Source organism: Penaeus chinensis, chromosome 29 (genome assembly GCF_019202785.1).
Source record: "Penaeus chinensis breed Huanghai No. 1 chromosome 29, ASM1920278v2, whole genome shotgun sequence".
Classification (NCBI taxonomy): domain Eukaryota; kingdom Metazoa; phylum Arthropoda; class Malacostraca; order Decapoda; family Penaeidae; genus Penaeus; species Penaeus chinensis.
The window spans coordinates 15,491,703-15,511,702 of NC_061847.1; the positions used below are offsets into that span (position 1 = coordinate 15,491,703).

The 20,000-nt window shown below is 42.6% G+C and overlaps 1 protein-coding gene across 4 annotated transcripts in view; it reads left to right on the forward strand.

Moving 5' to 3' along the window:
- Nucleotides 1-20,000, forward strand: part of LOC125040496 (trafficking kinesin-binding protein milt-like) — an 82,394-nt gene that overhangs the window by 53,741 nt on the left and 8,653 nt on the right. For all 4 annotated transcript variants that reach the window (XM_047635050.1, XM_047635049.1, XM_047635047.1 and 1 more), the window contains one exon: nt 13,064-13,197. In XM_047635050.1, coding sequence (XP_047491006.1) covers nt 13,064-13,197 — 134 coding nt within the window. The remainder of the gene's footprint in view (nt 1-13,063; nt 13,198-20,000) is intronic.

Here is a 20,000-nt window from a genome sequence, read left to right on the forward strand (position 1 = left end):
TAGGAGAGCCTGTGCAGTTGGTACGTGCTTGCGATGAAAACATCAAAGTCACAGAGAGCTTTATATACCTTGGGAGTGCAGTTCACTACCCTGCCCCTGCCGGCATTAGCCCCAAAATGATGATGATGATGATGATGATGAGGATATATCTAGATATATATATATATATATATATATATATATATAATATATATATATATATATATATAAATAAATAAATATATATATAAATAAATATATATATGAATATATAAATATATAAATATATAAATATATAAATATATAAATATATATATAAATATATATATAAATATATATATAAATATATAGATATGTATAAATATATATATATATATATATATATATATATATATATATACATGTGGTGTGTGTGTGTGTGTGTGTGTGTCTGTGTAAATTGATATATATGTATATATTATTTGTATATATATTAGTTGACGCTGGGGGGAGGGCTAAAGTCCCTCCTACCCAGCAAGTACGGCGGGCTGTGGGTCCCTCTGGGTTGGCGACCGCTGGGACTCGGGTGGGGAGGGGGGGTTACCCCCAATCCCAGCTGGGTCCCAGCGGCCGCCAGCCTGGCGTGATGCTTGTGGGGGAAAGCCCTAGGGAGCCCTGCAGGTGGATTATGGGGCCTGCAGCCAGCCAACCTCCTCTATATGGGGCGGCGTCGGTAGGGGGGGCAGAGGTGGCGCCCACCCGGAGTGACTGCCCGAGGTTAGACCTCAGGCGGACTGTCAGGGTGTGGGCTTGGAACATCCGTTCCCTGCGACAGGACGATCGGTTACCACTACTATCGAGGGAATTGAAACAGCTGAGAGTTGAGGTGGCTGCTCTCTCGGAGGTGAGAAGACCTGGCAGTGGCACGATTAGTGTGGGTGGCTACACCTACTACTGGTCGGGCCGCAGCGATGGCCACCATCTCCAGGGAGTAGCCATAGCCATCTCCAGCAGACTTCAACCCTTGGTAGTTGAGGTCACTCCAGTCGATGAACGTATCATGGTATTGAGACTGAAGCTTTCATTTGGCTTCATGTCTCGTTGCTGTATACGCTCCTACGGATGTATATAAACTTGAGGTGAAAGAGATGTTTTACGTCAAACTTGCATCTGTGGCAGACAGATGTCCTCGGCGAGATATTCGTATTGTGCTGGGCGACTTTAATGCGGTATCCGGCTGTGATCGAGCTGGCTACGAGATGTCTGTCAGTCCTCATGGCTCAGGAGCTGATGCTGGCAGTGAGAATAGCCTCCTTTTCCGTGACTTTGCTAGGTCCCAGAAATTGAGGATTTCTGGCTCCTGGTATCAGCGTTCTGACCCGCATCGCTGGACTTGGTACAGTGATACAGGAAGAGTGGCCAAGGAGATCAACCACATCCTCGTTAGCACTCGATGGAGGATCCTCCAGAACTGCAGGGTATATCGAAGCGCTGAGTTCTGTGGAACTGACCCATAGAATAGTGGTGGCTACTCTCCGGGTCCACTTTAGAACCCCCCGTCGCCCAAATGAACACCCTAGGGTGTTTAATTTGGACAGATTGAGGGAGGACGAGTGTACCTGGGGGTTTGCCGAGGCTATCTCTGGTCGTCTCACAGCACTCGAGGGCCAGACAGACCCTGTTCTTATGTGGGATAACTTCAAGCGTGAAATGCTTGATGCAGCTCAGAAATCCATTGGTGAACGCCCAAGAACAAGACAGAATTCCATCTCGCAGGAGACGCTGGAAGCCACAGATGCTTGTCGTGCGGCTCAACTGTCAGGGGATCGCACTTTGCGCCGCTCTCTGGTGCGCAGGACTAGGTCACTGTTGAGAAGGGATAAGGAACAGTTTATCAGTAGTCTTGCAGAGGAGGTCGAAAGCCATTTCCTTGTAAATGACCTTCGTCCTGCCTACCAAGCTCTGAGAAAGCTGAACTCCAAGCCCCCCTCACAGACGGCTGCAGTCCGCTCAGCAAGTGGCCAGATAATCTCAGATCCTGATAGGGTGCGTGTGCGTTGGGCTGAGTATTTTGAGCAGTTGTATAAGGTTGATCCACCAACAGTTAACATGGATGCGGGTAATGTTGAGACTCCTCTGCCAGATCCACCCATCAGCGAGGATCCACCCTCCCTGACCGAAATCAGGGGGGCGATCTCCAAGCTGAAGAGTAGTAAAGCAGCAGGTGTCTGTGGCATCCCAGCCGAATTGTTAAAGGCTGGTGGAGAACCTATGGCAAGGGGCTTGCATGCAGTCCTGTCTGCCATCTGGCAGACTGGTACCTTTCCCCCTGACCTGCTGAGGGGTGTGGTCATCCCTCTCTGGAAGGGGAAAGGGGATCGGTGGGACTGCAGCAATCACCGAGGCATTACACTACTCAGTGTACCAGGCAAGGTACTCGCACACATCTTACTGAGACGTATCAGGGACCACCTGTTGAGGCACCAAAGACCAGAGCAATCTGGTTTCACTCCTGGTAAGTCCACAATAGACCGCATCCTGGCGCTTCGAATCATTATAGAGCGCCGTCGTGAGTTCGGACGTGGGCTGCTCGCAGCCTACATCGATCTCAAGAAGGCGTTTGACACGGTGCATCGCGAATCTCTCTGGGAGATCCTGAGACTAAGAGGAATTCCAATAAGGATTATTGGACTAATAGCAAACCTGTATACAGGCACTGAAAGTGCTGTAAAGTGTGGTGGGGGCCTGTCGAGCTTCTTCCCTGTTAGTTCAGGGGTGAGGCAAGGCTGTGTTCTTGCACCAACACTTTTCAACACTTGCATGGATTGGATACTGGGTAGAGCTACTGTCCAAAGTCACTGTGGAGCAACTCTGGGCAATATCAAGGTAACAGACCTTGACTTTGCCGATGATGTTGCCGTACTCTCTGAATCTCTGGAAACCCTTGTGGCGGCTCTTGATGCATTTAGCAATGAAGCGAAGCCCCTGGGGCTAGAGGTCTCCTGTACCAAGACCAAGATCCAGGATTTTGGGGGCCTGCTAGGAGACCCTGTACAGTCGATACGTGCTTGCGGGGAAAACATCGAAGTCACAAAGAGCTTTATATACCTCGGTAGTGCATTTCACGACTCTGGGCTGTCAGACCAAGAAGTCAGTAGACGGATTGGCCTGGCAGCAGGGGTCATGAAATCTCTCGACAAGAGTATTTGGAGATGTCGGTACCTGTGCAGAAGGACCAAGTTACGTGTTTTCAAGGCCCTGATACTGCCAGTTTTACTCTATGGTAGTGAAACTTGGACACTATCTTGTGCTCTGGAATCTCGTCTTGATGCCTTTTGTAACAGATCCTTGCGCCGGATCATGGGGTACAGTTGGCGGGACCATGTGTCCAACCAACGGCTGCACCGTGAGACCGGTACAGGACCTGTTACTTGCACAATCCGTGATCGCCAGCTCAGGCTATATGGCCACTTGGCTCGACTCCCACAGGATGATCCTGCCCATCAGGTTGTCTCTGTCCGAGACAACCCTGGGTGGAGGAGGCCTGTGGGACGACCGAGAAGGTCGTGGCTTGGGCAAATCGATCAAACCTGTCGTGAGGAACTAGAGATGGGCCGGGCCCCTGCCTGGCGGCTCGCCATGAGGGATCCTCGTAGGTGGAAGCGGAGGGTGGATGCGGCTATGCGCCCCTGCCACTTGGCTCGACTCCCACAGGATGATCCTGCCCATCAGGTTGTCTCTGTCCGAGACAACCCTGGGTGGAGGAGGCCTGTGGGACGACCGAGAAGGTCGTGGCTTGGGCAAATCGATCAAACCTGTCGTGAGGAACTAGAGATGGGCCGGGCCCCTGCCTGGCGGCTCGCCATGAGGGATCCTCGTAGGTGGAAGCGGAGGGTGGATGCGGCTATGCGCCCCTGCCGGCGTTAGCTCCATAATGATGAATGATGATGATGATATATATATATATATTTATATGTATATATATTATTTGTATATATATTCATATGTATATATATTCATATGTATATATATTATTTGTATATATATTTATATGTATATATATATTATGTATATATATTATATGTATACATATGCATATAAATTATATATATATATATATATATATATATTTATATTTATATATATATGTATATATATATGTTTATATATATGTTTATATATATTGATATATATATATGTATATATATGTATATATATATATATATACACATACATATATGTATATGTTTATATATATACATATATACATATATATATGTATGTTTATATATATATATACACATACATATATGTATATGTTTATATATATACATATATACATACATATATGTATGTTTATATATATATACATATATACATACATATATGTATGTTTATATATATATACATATATGTATATGTGTATGTGTATATATATTATTCTTATATATCATACATATATATACATATACATTATATGTATATATGTATTATGTGTATATATATTATTCTTATATATCATATATATGTATATACATATACATTATATGTATATATGTATTATGTGTATATGTATTATATGTGTATATATGTGTATATATATTTAATGTGTATATATGTATATATATATTGAATGTGTATATGTATATATATATATTTAATGTGTATATATGTATATGTGTCAGTCAGTCTGTGGTCAGTCATCATGGCAAGAGGTATGCCTAATGGAATGGGGCTCCTACAAGCCATGGCAAATTTAGATGCCATATGGACATCAGCTGAAGAAAAGACAATTAGCGCTGCTAACCAGTCCTCTGGACACAGCACACTTAGGTTGAGACAGACACTTAATGAGAGTGGTCCCTGTCTTGCCAAAGTATTGTTTATCCCAGGAGGCACAAGAACAGCATAGGTGCCCACCTTTGAGGTAGGGACTAGTGTGGACCAGGTTGCGATGGAGAGTGTTCACTTGGTGAAAGCTCAGCCTGCAGTTGAGAGGGTGAAGAGGGTGATGCAGAGAGTAGATCTCTTCAGTGTAGAGCAGACTGAGGCCAGGCAGGAGAGGAGTCGTGGTAGAATGTATGTCGTGCGCTGGATAATGTGACGTTGAGAACATGATGAGGGTAGCTCAGTTTCGAGAACAAACGATGGTGGAAGTTGGAATCCTCCATAACCCCTTGGTGACGGGTGAAGAAAACTAAAAAAAAAAAAAAACTTGATCAATGGCAATGCGCCGACTTTGAGGGAGGGGGGGGGGGGGGTGGTTTACGAAGTTCTAGCTTCGCCCGGGCCTTCTAGATATGGCCCGGCCTGTGTCAGCTTTTTTACGGCTGTCTCATTGAGTTGTCTGACACTCGGTGCTTACCGTGGCGGCGGGATTGCCAGCAAGCGCTCCTGCCGCCATGGTGTAAGCATTTCGCATAGCCTCTTTACCAGCACGGCGGCTGTTGTGGGCGGTCCATGTCTCAGGAATTGTGTATGGTTACAATTTTCTAGGTAGTGGACTAGTGTGGCGTTCGGCTCGCCGCAGTGCTTGCAGCACCATTCATCGCGTTCTATTGTTGGGATAATCTGCCATGCACAGTGGTAACCTAGGCGCATTCTGTGAAGAATGACTTCGGTACCTCTGTTGCTTACTTCAAAGAGTGCCAGTGGTTCAGAGCCTGTGGCGTCTGAGTACCAGCTGGCCGAGGGGGAGGTTCTCGTTTCCTCTCTGTGGAGCTGCCGTAGGAAGGTACGACCGACCAAGGCACACTTCTCCATAAGTAATTTTCGGCTCGGTTTTATCGTCATGGGATTTGGGGGCATACCCCTGCCAGCGACGGCTAGTCTGTCAGCAAGCTCGTTCCCTCTGATGCCGATCTGGCTTGGGACCCAGTTGATGATAATTCTTCTACCCTGAGCAAGAATTCTCTGTGCCATTGTGAGAATCGTGGTCAGTAGGTAGATGTTGTCTGTGGGTGAGCTGTGCTGAAGACAGTCAATGGCTGCCCTGGAGTCCGTGTGTATGACCACGTGTCCTTCCCTTAGGGACGCGTGGCCTAGGGCTCCCATGATTGCAACTGCCTCTGCCTGTAGCGAGGAGGCGTTGTCTGTTACCCTCATGGATCGCGTGGCATCCCTAGCTGCAAAGCCGGCGCCTGCAGTGTGGCTCAAGGGATCGACCGATCCATCCGTGTAGTATGTTCTACTACCCGGAGGAGTGATGGCTGCAATGACCCTGTGGGCTTCTGCCTTTAGGCTAGGCATGGGGTATAGGCTCTTTTTCATTGACAGGCTCATTATGTTGAACTCTATCAGGCTCAGTGCCCACGGCGGGGCTTCGGCAAAGTCGGGGTGGGGGGAGTCCATGCCCTTAGCAAGAAGCTGTTCTTTGAGCTGATGGCGTATCAACACCCTGGCTGTATGAGACAGCCAGGAGTTGTTTGCAACGAGCTCGTTGTCTTGTTCTAGGCATCTGACTAATTTTTGTCTTAGGCTTGTGTTCCTGGGAGCCTGGATGACCTTTGACAGGAATTGTGTTGCCGTTAGATCGATTCGTGAGTCCAGGGGGAGAAGGTTTGCCTCCATCAGGAGGTTGAGGACCTTCGTCCACCTCGGGGCACCCAGAATGATCCTGGCAGCTTCATTTTGGACTGTTTCTAATTTGTCTGTGTGCTTTTTCTTTGCAGCAATTAGAGCGACTGAGGCATAGTCCACAATGGGCCGGACAGCATGTACATAGAATGATCTTAGTACTTTGTGTCTGGCCCCTATGCGTCTCCCAGTCATTGCTCTCATGACAGACAGTCTTGCTTTGGTTCGGTCAACCAGGTACTGGACCTCCTTATGGAAGGAGAGGGTCCGGTCTATCCTTACCCCAAGGTATAGGTAGTCCTTGACCCATTCTAATTCCACTCCCTGGATTTTCAGTCTTGTGCCTCGAACTCTCTGTCTCAAAGCCATGGCTTTGGATTTCGCAGCAGAGATCTTTAGTCCTGTCCTACAACACTCCTCTGACACGAGGTCCAGACAACGCTGGGCTTTATTCTGGCTGCGTGGTCCAGTGGAGGTGATAGCGAGATCGTCTGCATACGAGATGATCTGGCACCCCACTGGGAGGTTTATGTTGAGGATGCAGGACATTAAAGTGTTGAATAGGGCTGGACTGAGAACCCCACCCTGTGGCGTTCCATTTTCGAGCGGCATGTGCTGCGATAGGTGACCCTGGAATTTGACATTGGCAGTCCTGTTCCTGAAGTAGTCACCTATCCAAGCCAAGAGCTTTCCTCTGATTCCCTTCTGGATCAGGCTTTCCTGAATGGCAAGCGGACTTGCCAGTTCAAAAGCCTTCTCCAGGTCAAGGAATACCATCACAGCTGGGCCCTTGCTGATTGTGCTTAAGAGCGTGGCTAAGCTGTGTGCTGTGCCCATGCCCCTTATGAACCCGTGAAGGTGTTCGTGCGGGGGTCCCGTTTTCCATTGAAGCCGGTTTAGTACCATCCTCTCAGCCGTCTTGGCCAGGCAGCTGAGCAGAGAGATGGGGCGGTACTTCCCCGGCTCCTTTGGTTTTGGGACGGGAACTATGGTAGCCCTCTTCTAACTCTGGGGTAGAGTGGAAGTTTCCCAGGACTTGTTGATGAGTTGCAAGAGTGCACGCTCACCTGCTAGTCCTAGGTGGGAGATAATGGGGTACGAGATCCCATCAGAGCCCGGGGCTGTGTTGGAACTGGTTTTATAGGCTTTCCTTAGTTCCCTCAGAGAAAAGATAACGTCTGAGTTATCGGGTTCGGCTGCCCTTTCTCTGATCTGAGCGTGTCTGTCTGGCTGTAGACACTCTTGTCTTGCCCTCAGCTCGGCTGGCAGACTGTTGCTGCTCGTTCTCGCAGAGAACTCGTGCGCCAGTCTGTTAGCCTCTGCTTGGGGGTCGTGATGGGTGCACCTCGGGGCTGAGCGGCTGGTACCTCGCTTGACCCGTTGCCACAGCTCTGAAAGTGTGGTTTGGTGGTCGAAGGACTCACACCATTCCAGCCACTTTTCCTGCCTGACTCTGTTGGCAGTTTCCTTGGCATCCGTGACAGCTTCCCTTAGGAGGGATAGGTTGTCAGGGGTTCTTTGCCTTCGGAATAGTTTTCGGCACATGTTCACCCTGTGGTTGACCTCCCTGATCTCGTCATTGAAGTACCAGGCGTCTTTGTGACTTCTGGACCCAGGCCGAGTTTTGGGTATGGTCTGTGAGGCTGCTTCATTAATGGCGTTTAGCAGGCTGGTTTCGAGCACTTCCACATTTTCGCTTTGTGGGGGATTGTTGCATCTCAGACAGAGGGCCAAGGCGTTTTGAAACGCCTGCCAGTTGGCCTTGTCTGTTTTCCATCTTGGATTCGGTCTTAGGATTTCGGCTGGGCCAGCATCCATGAGGGTAGTTATAGTGCCGTAATGGTCACTTGTGACAGTCATCGACACACCAGCCAATCCTCCCCACCAGAGTCGCAGTGGCCAGGGTGAGGTCTAGGACCCCTCCTCTGACATGCGTTGGCTCTTGGGTGTTGAGGAGAGCGATCTCAGGGAATGTCTCTAGCATGTCGGCTATGTGATAGCCGGCCGCATCCGGTGCCCGGCAGGGAGCCAGGATGGGGTGGTGTGCATTGAAGTCTCCCCCTATGATCACTCGGTCGTGTGCAGCAGAAGCACAGACCTGGCTGATGTCTAAGCTTTTACAGCGTGGCCGGCTGTACACATTGTACAGTTTGAGGGGCCCCCCGGCCAGGTGAACCTCGACGGCAAGGGATTCAACATCGTCTCCACAGTGCGATGCATCGGCTATTGCGGAGCAGGGGATTGTTGCTCTCACAAGGGTGAGAGTGTGAAGTGTGCAGTGTGAAGGCATGGTACCCTGAGAAGCGAACAGTGTCCACTGTTAATGTCTCCTGGAGCATGACAATGTCAATGTTCCTTTGGTTGGTTCGGCTTTTCTCTCAGGCTTTTTCTTGGCTGGCCTTGCTGGCCTTGCCTGGGCAAGGTCAGCGTGATCTGGCTCTGGCTGCACAGATTCAGCCTGTTTTGGCTCTGCCTGTGAAGGCATGGCCTGGTTTGGAGTGGGGAGGGGAGTCTCGTCCTGGGGTGAGGGTGAGGCTGGTTTTTCTCTAGCCAGCTTTCTTCCCTTCAGGGCTGCGACAGTCTGGGTCATTGCCGTCATGGCGACCGAAACTGCCTTCTCGGCCTCCTCACTCGACCTCCCCAGGGCTGTTGCTACTGCTGTGACAACAGCAGTTAACAGGAGAGTCATATCGTCCTCGTCAAAGAGGAGATGATCATCTGTTGGGGAGGTTTTTGTGGTGCTCTTAGAAACTTTTTTCTTTAGTTTCTTTTTCTGCACCTTTGGCATTGTCGGAAACTCCTTTTTGTTGGAGACATCCGGTGTCGGCTGGGGGGGCGGCTTCCTTCCTCTTAGGAGGTCGTGGGGCCTTTTCGCTTTTGTTCCTTCCCCAGACATGGGTGCCCGGTGGGGCAGGAACAAAGTCTGATCGGTTTTGAGCAATCTCTTGACGCCTGAGGGCCGCCTTTTTCCTGACAGAGCAAGTCAGGCTCCAGGCATGATGCTTCTTGGCACAGTTGGGACATTTGGCTGTTGTGTCCCTCTTTTCCTCTTTGTATGCCTTGAGGCATACCTCTGTGTTGTGTGCCTTGCTACAGACACCACATTTAGGCTTGGCTGTACAGTTAGCCTTGTGGTGACCGTATTTCTGGCACTTGAAACACCGAAGTGGTTCTGGCACATACGTTCGAAGGTTGTAGGTGCCCCAGTTACCCAGATCAAGGGTAGTGGTTGGGGCACCTTTCATGGTCACCAGGACTTGCCTGGTTGGGGTCTTCCCCTTCGACATTCGGGAAGCCTGCACGACCTGTGGGTGTGAAGCGATCAGCTCCACATCATACGAGACTGAGAAGCCAAGTAGCACCATCTTGGTTCTCTTTTCCTCGGGACTTAGTGGGGAAAGACTCACTTTTCTCCCATCAGTTAGCTCCTTCGTTTCCCGGAGGAAATTTAAGGTAGCTTGATCTTTGGCCATTATGATCATGCCCTGATCTCGGGCGACCCGGATCGACAACCAGATTTTCCGTTGCAACTCCAATGCCCTGACCAATTGGTAGGCATTGTCGAAGCCTTCGGGTTTAGCTGGCACTTTGAACTGGTCGAAGCGTTTAGGGGGTCCCGACTCTTCATCAGAGTCGGTATCCGGCCTCGGACGCTTCGGCCCGCCCTTTCGGCTTTCGGGCTTGTTTGAGGAGGCAGGAGCTGATGCGGCTGGTTCAGCCTGCTCTCCCCTCTCAGTCGGGGAGGCCGTCTGTGAACTCAGGGGCCTCCCTGGCTTAGCTGCTGGCCTGGAGAGGCCAGCTCGCGAGTCAAGATCTTTGACTATTCGGTGGACAGACCCATTGGCTTCGGTCTTGTCCACCTTAGCAGCAGGGGTGACAGTGTCATCCTGTGCTTGGGGCTTTCTTTTGCCACCGGAAGGCACATATGCCTTCATGGTGACTACCGTGGTCTGGGCCTTGCGCGGTTCGTCAACTTTAAGTTCAGTCTGTGGGGGGTGTTTGATTATTTTTTCCATGAATTGGTAAGTGCTTCATCCTCTCACGCCCCCAACCACCACGGAGTCCAACAAGGGGAAGCTGAGTGTCAGAACCAGTGTCTAACAGCAAACAGGAGTGATGAGAGGATATACGCAGCCAATAGCCATTGTGACGGCACTCACGGACCATTGTGAGTGCCAATGGCGGCATGACTGCTTGACCAGCCGATTGACCGTGACCGGGCCGGGATCAGGCCGCCTGTCTTGCTGGAATAGAGGACCAAAGGGGCGTGTTGCTAGCCGCAGGGCGTACTCGTTCACGGCATCGCTCAACCTCCAGGACTCCCGTCTCCACAGCGCACAAGGCTGCCACGCACGGCAAACGCGTGGGTAGGTGTAAACCCCTGGGGAGAGACCAGAGGGGATGCCCTTCCACCTACGAGACATCATTGTTTGGAGCCCTTTTGCTCAGCCCTCTGAGGCAGCCACCCAAAGGTTGCTTCACCGCAGTGAGGGAAGAGGAGTCTTGCACTTTTACCAGGCAGTTCCTTTCATCCCTCTGAAGCAACCACCCAAAGGTTGTTTCACCTCAGTAAGGAAGGAAAGGACCTGTGTCTTTTCAAAGTAGTTCCCCCTTCCCTCTAGAACAGCCACCCAAAGGCTGTTTCACCTCAGTGAGGGAAGGGAGGTTTTGCGTTCTTGTCAGGCACTTCCTTACATTCCTCTGAAGCAACCACCCAAAGGTTGTTTCACCTCAGTGAGGAAGGAAAGGACCTGTGTCTTTTCAAAGTGTTTCCCCCTTCCCTCTGAAGCAGCCATCCAAAGGCTGTTTCACCTCAGTGAGGGAAGGGGGCTTTTGTCCTTTTTGTCAGCTGGTTCCTTTCATCCCTCTGAAGCAACCATCCAAAGGTTGTTTCACCTCAGTGAGGGGGGGGGCGGTACTCGGAAACCATTCCGGACGTCTAGACGGGAGCGGTCGCCTGTGTGAAGGGCAGGGCCACAAACCGACCGAGAAGCGGGGCGGCACAGGGAATGGTTACCCCGGCGGCCCCCGGCCGGCTGCGTGGCGCGAGCCCGCGACCTTTGCCGTGTCCAGGGCAGACTTTGAGCGCGGGAGATTGGTACATCAAGCCAAAGGACCGCCTCGTAGTGCTTTGGTGCAGCCGCACGCCACATTTCAAGCGGTTTGTTATGACGTCTAGAGACGTGACCCGTAGTGAAGGGGATAATAAAGCTGCTGCCTAATTTCAACTTGAACAGTGGCTTTTCTCCTGCCAATAATCTCCTCACCTTCCTCCTCTGCCTTCTATCCTAAGCTGGTTACCCTGTGCAAATATATATATATGTATGTATATATATATATATATATATATATATATATATATATTATATATTAAATATACATTATATTATATATATTATATATATTATATATATTATATATATTATATATATTATATATATTATATATATTATATATATTAAATTATATATATTTTATATATAATATATATATTATATATATTATATATATTATATTATATTATATGTATGATATATATAATATGATATATTATATATATTATATTATATATATTTTATATGTATTATATATATATTATATATATTATATATATTATATTATATATATTATATTATATTATATTATATGTATGATATATATAATATGATATATATAATATAATATATATAATATATATATAATATAATATATATATAATATAATATATATAATATAATATATATAATATAATATAATATATATAATATAATATACTATATTTAACATAATATATATTATATAATATATATATTGTATATAATATATAATATGTATATATTATATTATATATATTATTATATATATATTATTATATATATATTATTATATATTTATATATATATATATATATATATATAATCTATATATGTATATGTATATATATGTATATTTATATTGTGTGTGTATGTATTTGTGTTTGTGCGTGTGTGTGTTTGTGCGTGTGCATATATATGTATTCTCTTTATATATCTTTATGTATATTACGTATATATTATTGTGTTTATATGTATATATATATATATATATTATTTTTTTATTTATTTATTTTTTTTCAATATGTTTATGATATACGCATATATTTGTATATATGTAATATATGTATATGTGTATGTATATATATTATATATATGTATATATATTATATGTGTGTTTATATATATATATATATAGAAAATGTATATGTATATATATACATATATATGTGTGTGTATATATACATATATATGTATATATTTAAATACATATATATAGATGTATATATATATATATATATATGTATATGTGTTAAATATATATATATATATATATAAATATATATATATATATATATATGTGTGTGTAGATATGTATACATGTATACATGTATACACACACATACACACACTAGATTTTACTGGGACATTTCCATGGTATACAAGATGATAATTTTATGCATAATTTTATTTATCTATTTATTTATTTTTTACAGAATCTGCCTGGAAGCCGTGGTCACCATCTAGGAAGTAGTATCTTTAGTTCCCCATTTAATTCTGGAAATGATTCAATTGCTAATGAATTACACTCTTTGAATTCTATTGGAGAAGAAGTGGATAAAAGTACCAGGTATGTTTTTAATTCATTCATTCTGAATGCTAAAGTTCAAGTTTATATTTAATATCCACAAAATGTTCTACTAATATTATTAGTTCATTACAGCCATAGTAAGTATCTAGTATACCATAAAAAAATATAATCTGAGAATAGTAGTAGGGTATATTATGTTTAGAATAAAGCTGTAATGTAAAATGTCATAACATTTTATTTTATGAAACACTAGTAATTATTTTACTCTTGATTTTTGCATTTTGAGTGCTACTTCTTAAATAATTCTGTGTATTATTTGAGTATACAATATTTGGAAATAATCATTAAATTTAGTATTTGCAGTAGTCATTAAAGCTAAAAATTCAGACATACATTTAGTGATTTAATTATTAATCCAATGTCTGTTTTGCTTATTAATGCTCAACATTTTTTGTAGCAATGATGTAATGATAGACTTAGCAAAAAGTATTAATGGCTTTGCAGAGATTTTAGATTGTAAAATATTATTGAGATATTAACTACATGCCACTGGGGAAAATGTGCTTATTTTAATTTCTTGTGAAATGTCTCTGTACATAGATGGTTCTGCTAATGCTTAACCATAAAGGAGTCAGTTAGTAGACATTGTGACCTTACCAAATTTCGCCTACCCTTGAAGTGGCAGGAAAAACGTATATTTTACTAATGCTATGAATATTGATTATGTTATTTTTTATTATAGACATTATAATTACTATAATGTTATAGACATTAGTAACAGCAAAATAAGATAACGTAAAATATTTTCATAAATCAAGGCAAAGGATAAATGGGCGAGACAGGCAGTACTCATAATTGGCTCATTGGTGACTTAGTAGTGTAGCCATCTGTGTAAAAACAGTTGATAACGTAAACTCACAGTGGCCATGGCATGTATGTACATGCCATGCCCATCAGACTTAAGTTAAGCTTACATTGTAGAGTAATATATTTTTTATGGTTACATTGAATTCAATTTATTATAGAAAAGCATACATTTTTTTAATCTCATATTTTAAGGCATGCTGCATATATATTCTTGTGGCAGTTTTAGTACACTGTTTTGTTGAGGTTTCACAGTTTTGTCATAATAATAGGTGATGTTTATGATTATCCTTCTACAGCAAGCAAGGAAACCTCCCCATGTGTGGCTTAAGCCAGTCAGCCTTGACTCTGTGCAGGTATTAAAGTTGCCTCAAATGAATAGCTAATGGTTTGCACAGTCATACAGGATTGCATATTTAAAATCTGGTTGATGCCAACTGTTATTTAACGATCCAGAGTTATATTCCTGAACTACTAAGTAAGATATACATGGATGATTCATTAGATTTATTTCCCAGATTTTATAAATGCCACTGCATCTTTTGAATGAAAAAGTGTTTTTTACTGACAAGTATAGACTCCAAGTGTGCATCACATAAATTTCTTGGGAAAATATTATTGCTCTTAAATACAACAGTATCTTTTATGAATGAATTTTTCATTCAAAGGAAGAAATATATACAGATGCTTTTATGTTTTCTGATTCCTGCTGTGTTTTGAAACTTGGAGATTGCGTGTAAGTTTTCTGTATAATATGACATCAGATTTAGACTTTTCTTAGAAATTGCATGAATTTTGATTCTGCATTTTTATTCAACCCATTGACATTTTGTTTACATATAGATGGCTCCACAAGTACTGTCATACCTGATCTCAGATGTTTACCTTATTCTTGGGTTTTTTTAGCTCGTATTTTTGTAATTTATGTTATTGTTATTACTATCATTATCATTTTTCTATAACTTTGTTAACAGTAATGATAGTAATAAAAGTAAAAACATTTTTTTCTTGAAAACAGATAAATTTGTAAAACCAAGTATACCTAGTACTTGTCTCCTTGGTAACTAAGCATCATTAAAACAAAAAAAACAATAGGTTTATTCATAGATCTGGTAACAGTGTGTAGTTCCCAGACAGTGATAATCAACCATAATAGTACTACTTATGTCAGGCTGAATTTCTCTCTCTCTCTCTCTCTGACTAAAGGAATTCATTTTTAGTGACTCCTATCTTAAAGTCTAACCTCATCTTATTATGCCACATACTCATGTACTATAATGCATAATTTACAAATCATATAATTATCTGTTAATGGTCTTTAGCCACACATGTGCTTTGCTTTTGAAAGATTGTAAGGACTGAGCTTCCACATCAATGGTAGAAATGAATAGATTCCATAATTTGGAAAATCTGGAATGAAACTTTCGCTGGTGGTGTGCCGTGCATCAGCAAGGTTCCTCCAGTGTGGCAGGTGCTCGTTCCACTGTTCTCATTGGGTGTGCAGCTCATCTTCCTGGCTATCTCATATGCTGCAGCTGCTGGATGTGTTGGTGATGGATGTGGAACATCTTTGTCAAGCCAGCTACGTCTCTCCTTTGTTGAAGGCTGTCGTTATTCAGTTGATACTGTTGGGTCCTGTCTTTGATGATTTTCTTCACTCTATCTTGTATTCTATCCAGGATTTTGAGGCTAGTGATGTTTGCTCTTACCCACACGAGGCAGGAGTATTCGAGTGAAGAGTGAATTTGTGCCTTGTAGAGGAGCTCCTTCTCTTCACCTTCCAGCAGCCAGCTGACTCTTTTTAGGGATTCAAGTTTATGTGAAGTCCTTCTCACCAAGCTTTCTATGTGACTTTTGAAAGTCATTTTTTTGTCATATGTGATGCTCAGTATTTCAATTTCCTCTTGTCTTATTTCTTTCTCATTTTTCCTTTGAAGTCCATTTGTTCGTCCTCTCAACAAACATAAGCTAAGTTTTATTCAGGGCAATGGAGACCTGCCATTTCTCCCTCCAAGTCGAGATTTGTTGCGAGTCTGTCATTTAGTTTTTCTATGGTGGCATCCTGTTCCTTGGGTTCATACTTAGAGAGTGATCCATCATCCACAAATCCTTTGGCTTCAGGAATGAGGTGGAGCAAGGCATTGAGGAATACATTCCACAGCAGAGGGCCTTATATGCTTCCTAGAGGGATTCCTGCTGTGATTTTCGTCTGTCAAGTAGATAATTTTTCAAAGTGACCAGGAGTTCACCATCCACTCTAAATTCTTTTAACTTGATTAACAAACCTAACTGCCATACACTATCAAAGGCTCCCTCGATGTTGCAGTCATCTGTAACAGCAGGTTGGCAGTAGAGCAGTTCTTCCGAAACCCATAGGGATGGATAGACAGAAGATGTTTTTTTTTTAAGGTGGTTTGTTAGGTGTGAAGATATTATTTTTTCAAATATCTTGCTGATGATTGACATCAAGGAAACTGGCTGGGAATTTTTTAGACTGGATTTGTCTCCTTTTTTAAAGATGGGGACAACATTCCTTTGTGTCCAAAGTATAGGCCATTTGCAGTAGCTTAAGCATGTGTTAAAAATTAAAGCGAGAAGAGAGGACAGCTCCTTTGTGCACTTCTGGAGCTTCCGAGGGTTAACATCATCAGGTACTGTAGCTTTTCTTATGTCTACATTGTGCAGGAGCTTTTCCACTTCTCCCCTGCTTGTTGTAATCCTGCTTAGTTTCTCATTACTCACAATGGGAAGTGTGGGTGGTTTTTGCTCAGGATAAGGAACTGTAATTTTACTTGAGAAATATCTTGCCAGTACATCTGTCTTTTCTGCTAGTGTCCCATCTTTTGTTATTAATGGTGGGATAGTTTCATCCTCTGTTTTGCCATACTTGTCTTTAACCCTGGGTGACAGGTGTAGAAAACTAAAAAAATAAAACTCTACACTCTGGCGATCCACGGCAACGCGCCAACTTTGAGCGCGGGAGTTCAGCCCATCAAGCCGAATCCCCGCATTGGAGCGATTTGGCGTGCCGCCGCGGCATACAGCCACATGCCACATTTCGAACGGTTTGTTTTCACGTCTATAGAGGTGACCCGTCAGGAAGGGGTTAACAATGTTCCACCATAATTCTGTTCCAACTTTACCATCTTTTAATTTCTTTTTTGTAGTTTTCTCCCATTGCTTAATGGCTCATATCTGAGTATATCCCAATTGTTGTCTATGGAATTGCTTGTTTCTGTTTGTAGGATTTCTTATATATCAGATCCATGTTTGATGTTTGATGTCCAAGGCTCTTTTGCATTGAGGTCCAAACCATGGTTGATCAGAGGAAATGGGGTCTCTCCTCTCTCCTCTCTCTCTTAAGTGAGGAAGCCAAGTATGAAAATTTCCTCAAATTTCAATTTCCTCTTCTATAGCCCTCCCTTCCAATGTGGTACCTTGAAATGAATTATGGTATGGTATCCTCTTAATTTTATCCAAATTGGATTAGTCCACAAAATTCTGTGTATTACACACATCCAGTGTACTGCATTATCCTTTTGAACCATGCTGCTTACTCTGGAATTTTTGGAGAAACAGAAATGGAAACTTTGCGGCATTTATCAAAACAAAAGCCTTTTCAGGAAATATGGGTGTTTGCATTATAGGAGGATCTACATTTCTGTCAAAATTTATCCAGCTCTATTTGGGATAAATATATCCTTTTGGGCAATGTGGCTTCCCATGTTATAGTCACCCAGTTTACATCATTTAGTCATCACTTAGACCAATTACAGACAAACAAGACCAATTACAGACAAACATTGCAAATGAAAGAAAGGAGTTTAAATGCTTTGTTTTTTTGCTCACTAGATTTATACACATAGTACTCGGATACTAATGCCATTTTGCCCTTGATTGATGTCATTACAGCTCTTGTTGCCTTAAAAGTCTTTTGCATTTTTGTGTTCCTTTTACTCTTAAATAGTATTTGCTGAAGAACTAATTTTTTTTTACCCCTGACTACAAATTATAAAAATCGGGATAAAGTGCAATTAATTTGTAAAACAATACATGATCAACTTGTATAAACATGTTTATTTTATAAAAAAAAATATATCGTTTGCAAATATATAATTGATCTAGATGTATATTAATAAGACAGTGAATACCAATTAACTATGTCTAGCAAGTTTATTTTGGAAGTGGATGTGGGGATATGTGGGAGAGGAAAGACTGAGGTTTTGACTTGATGAAATATATACCAGAATTACTAATTCACACTCACTACATCCACTCTTAACCCCTTCCTGGCGGGTCAAAACAAACTGCTCGATCTGTGGCGTGCGGCTGTATGCCACGGTGGCACGCCAAAGTGCGATGAGCCGGTGATATGGCTTGATGTACCGAACTCCCGCGCACAATGTCGGCGTGTTGCCAGAGCATAGTTTTTTTGTTTTTTTTTTTTTTCTTCACCCGTCATCAAGGGGAACATGGGGTATGAGGATGATTTAGGTGTGAAAACTTGCCAAATAGTACCAGATGTATTTATGGAAACTACGTACATCTCATTGATAATGAAAAGGTTGTACGTAAAAAGCTCAGCTGATTGTGACAGACTGCCTTATGACAAATAGGATTTTCCCCAAATCACACATGAAACCATGACTATGGCAAATTGGACTGTTATTATTAAGCTATTGCTGTTCATTGAAAGTACTTATATGTGTTTTTAAAAGACATGAGAAAAAGAGTCATCAATCCCTATGTTTCCAAATTTCTAAACTAACTTTCATCACTGTGTATTTTTTTCTCTCTTAACTGCCTTTGTTTGCAAAATTACTGTTTATGAGGTGAGATATTGTTATGATATAGGTTTGTTTTCTATCCTCTGATTACTTTTGGTATTCATGAAAAATGATGAACGATCTTCAACTCCCACAATAAGTATTCATCTCAGAAATGATCTCATTCAAGTCCTTAAAGTCCTATCAGACTAGATGTCCAGCTTCTCTTAGCAAGTGATTTGTAGTGGTTGTGGGTTCATATTTGAGAGCAAATGTGAATGCAAGTGTGGATGTGAATCCAGAAATAGTAAGTATTGCTGAGATGAGCTGAGATACAATGCTTATTGATGCTGGGAGTGCATGTATACATGTATACAAAATTGGTAAAATATACCGGCAGTAAAAAATGTATGTACAAGGTGCCAGTGGGTTCTGTCTCTTTCATTTTGTAAGACAAATAAATTTTTTTTGTTGGATGTTACTGGGTAATGATATAGAAGAGCAAAAAATTAATATGTGTCTGTTTAACCTAATGCCTCTGGGGAAAGTTAATAAAGAATGAGGAAAATGCTGTGCTTTTGTGAAATGTCTCTGCACATAGATGGCTCTGCTAGTGCTTAGCCACAAAGGAGTCAATTAGTAGACCTTGTGACCTTACCTGATTTGAATTGGCAGGAAAAATGTAATTTTTACTAGTGCTATGAATATTGATTGTGTTATTTTTATTATAAACATGATAATTACTGTAATGTTCTAAACATTAATAACAGCAAAATAAGATAAAGTAAAATATTTTCGTAAATCAAAGAAAAGGGTAAACGGGCGAGACAGGCAGTACTCGTAATTGACTCATTGGTGACTTAGTACAAGTGTAGCCATCTATATGTAAAAACAATCAAACAAGTAACTGACAATGGGCATGGCACGTACGTACACATCGTACCCATCAACATTGGGTTAAGAGAGAGACTTGTGTTAACCCAGTCGGCATGAATGGCAATAATACATGCCATGCCCAATGTAATACAAGTTTATTTATTGTATTTACACATAGATGGCTCAACAAGTGCTTAGTCACTAAGGAGTCAGTTATTAGTCCTACGTATTTCACCTGTTTACCCTTTTCCTTGACTTTTGGAAAGGGTCTTTTGCATTATTTTGTTGTCTTAAATGTTATTGATACTTTAATAACAATTTAATAATCATAACATC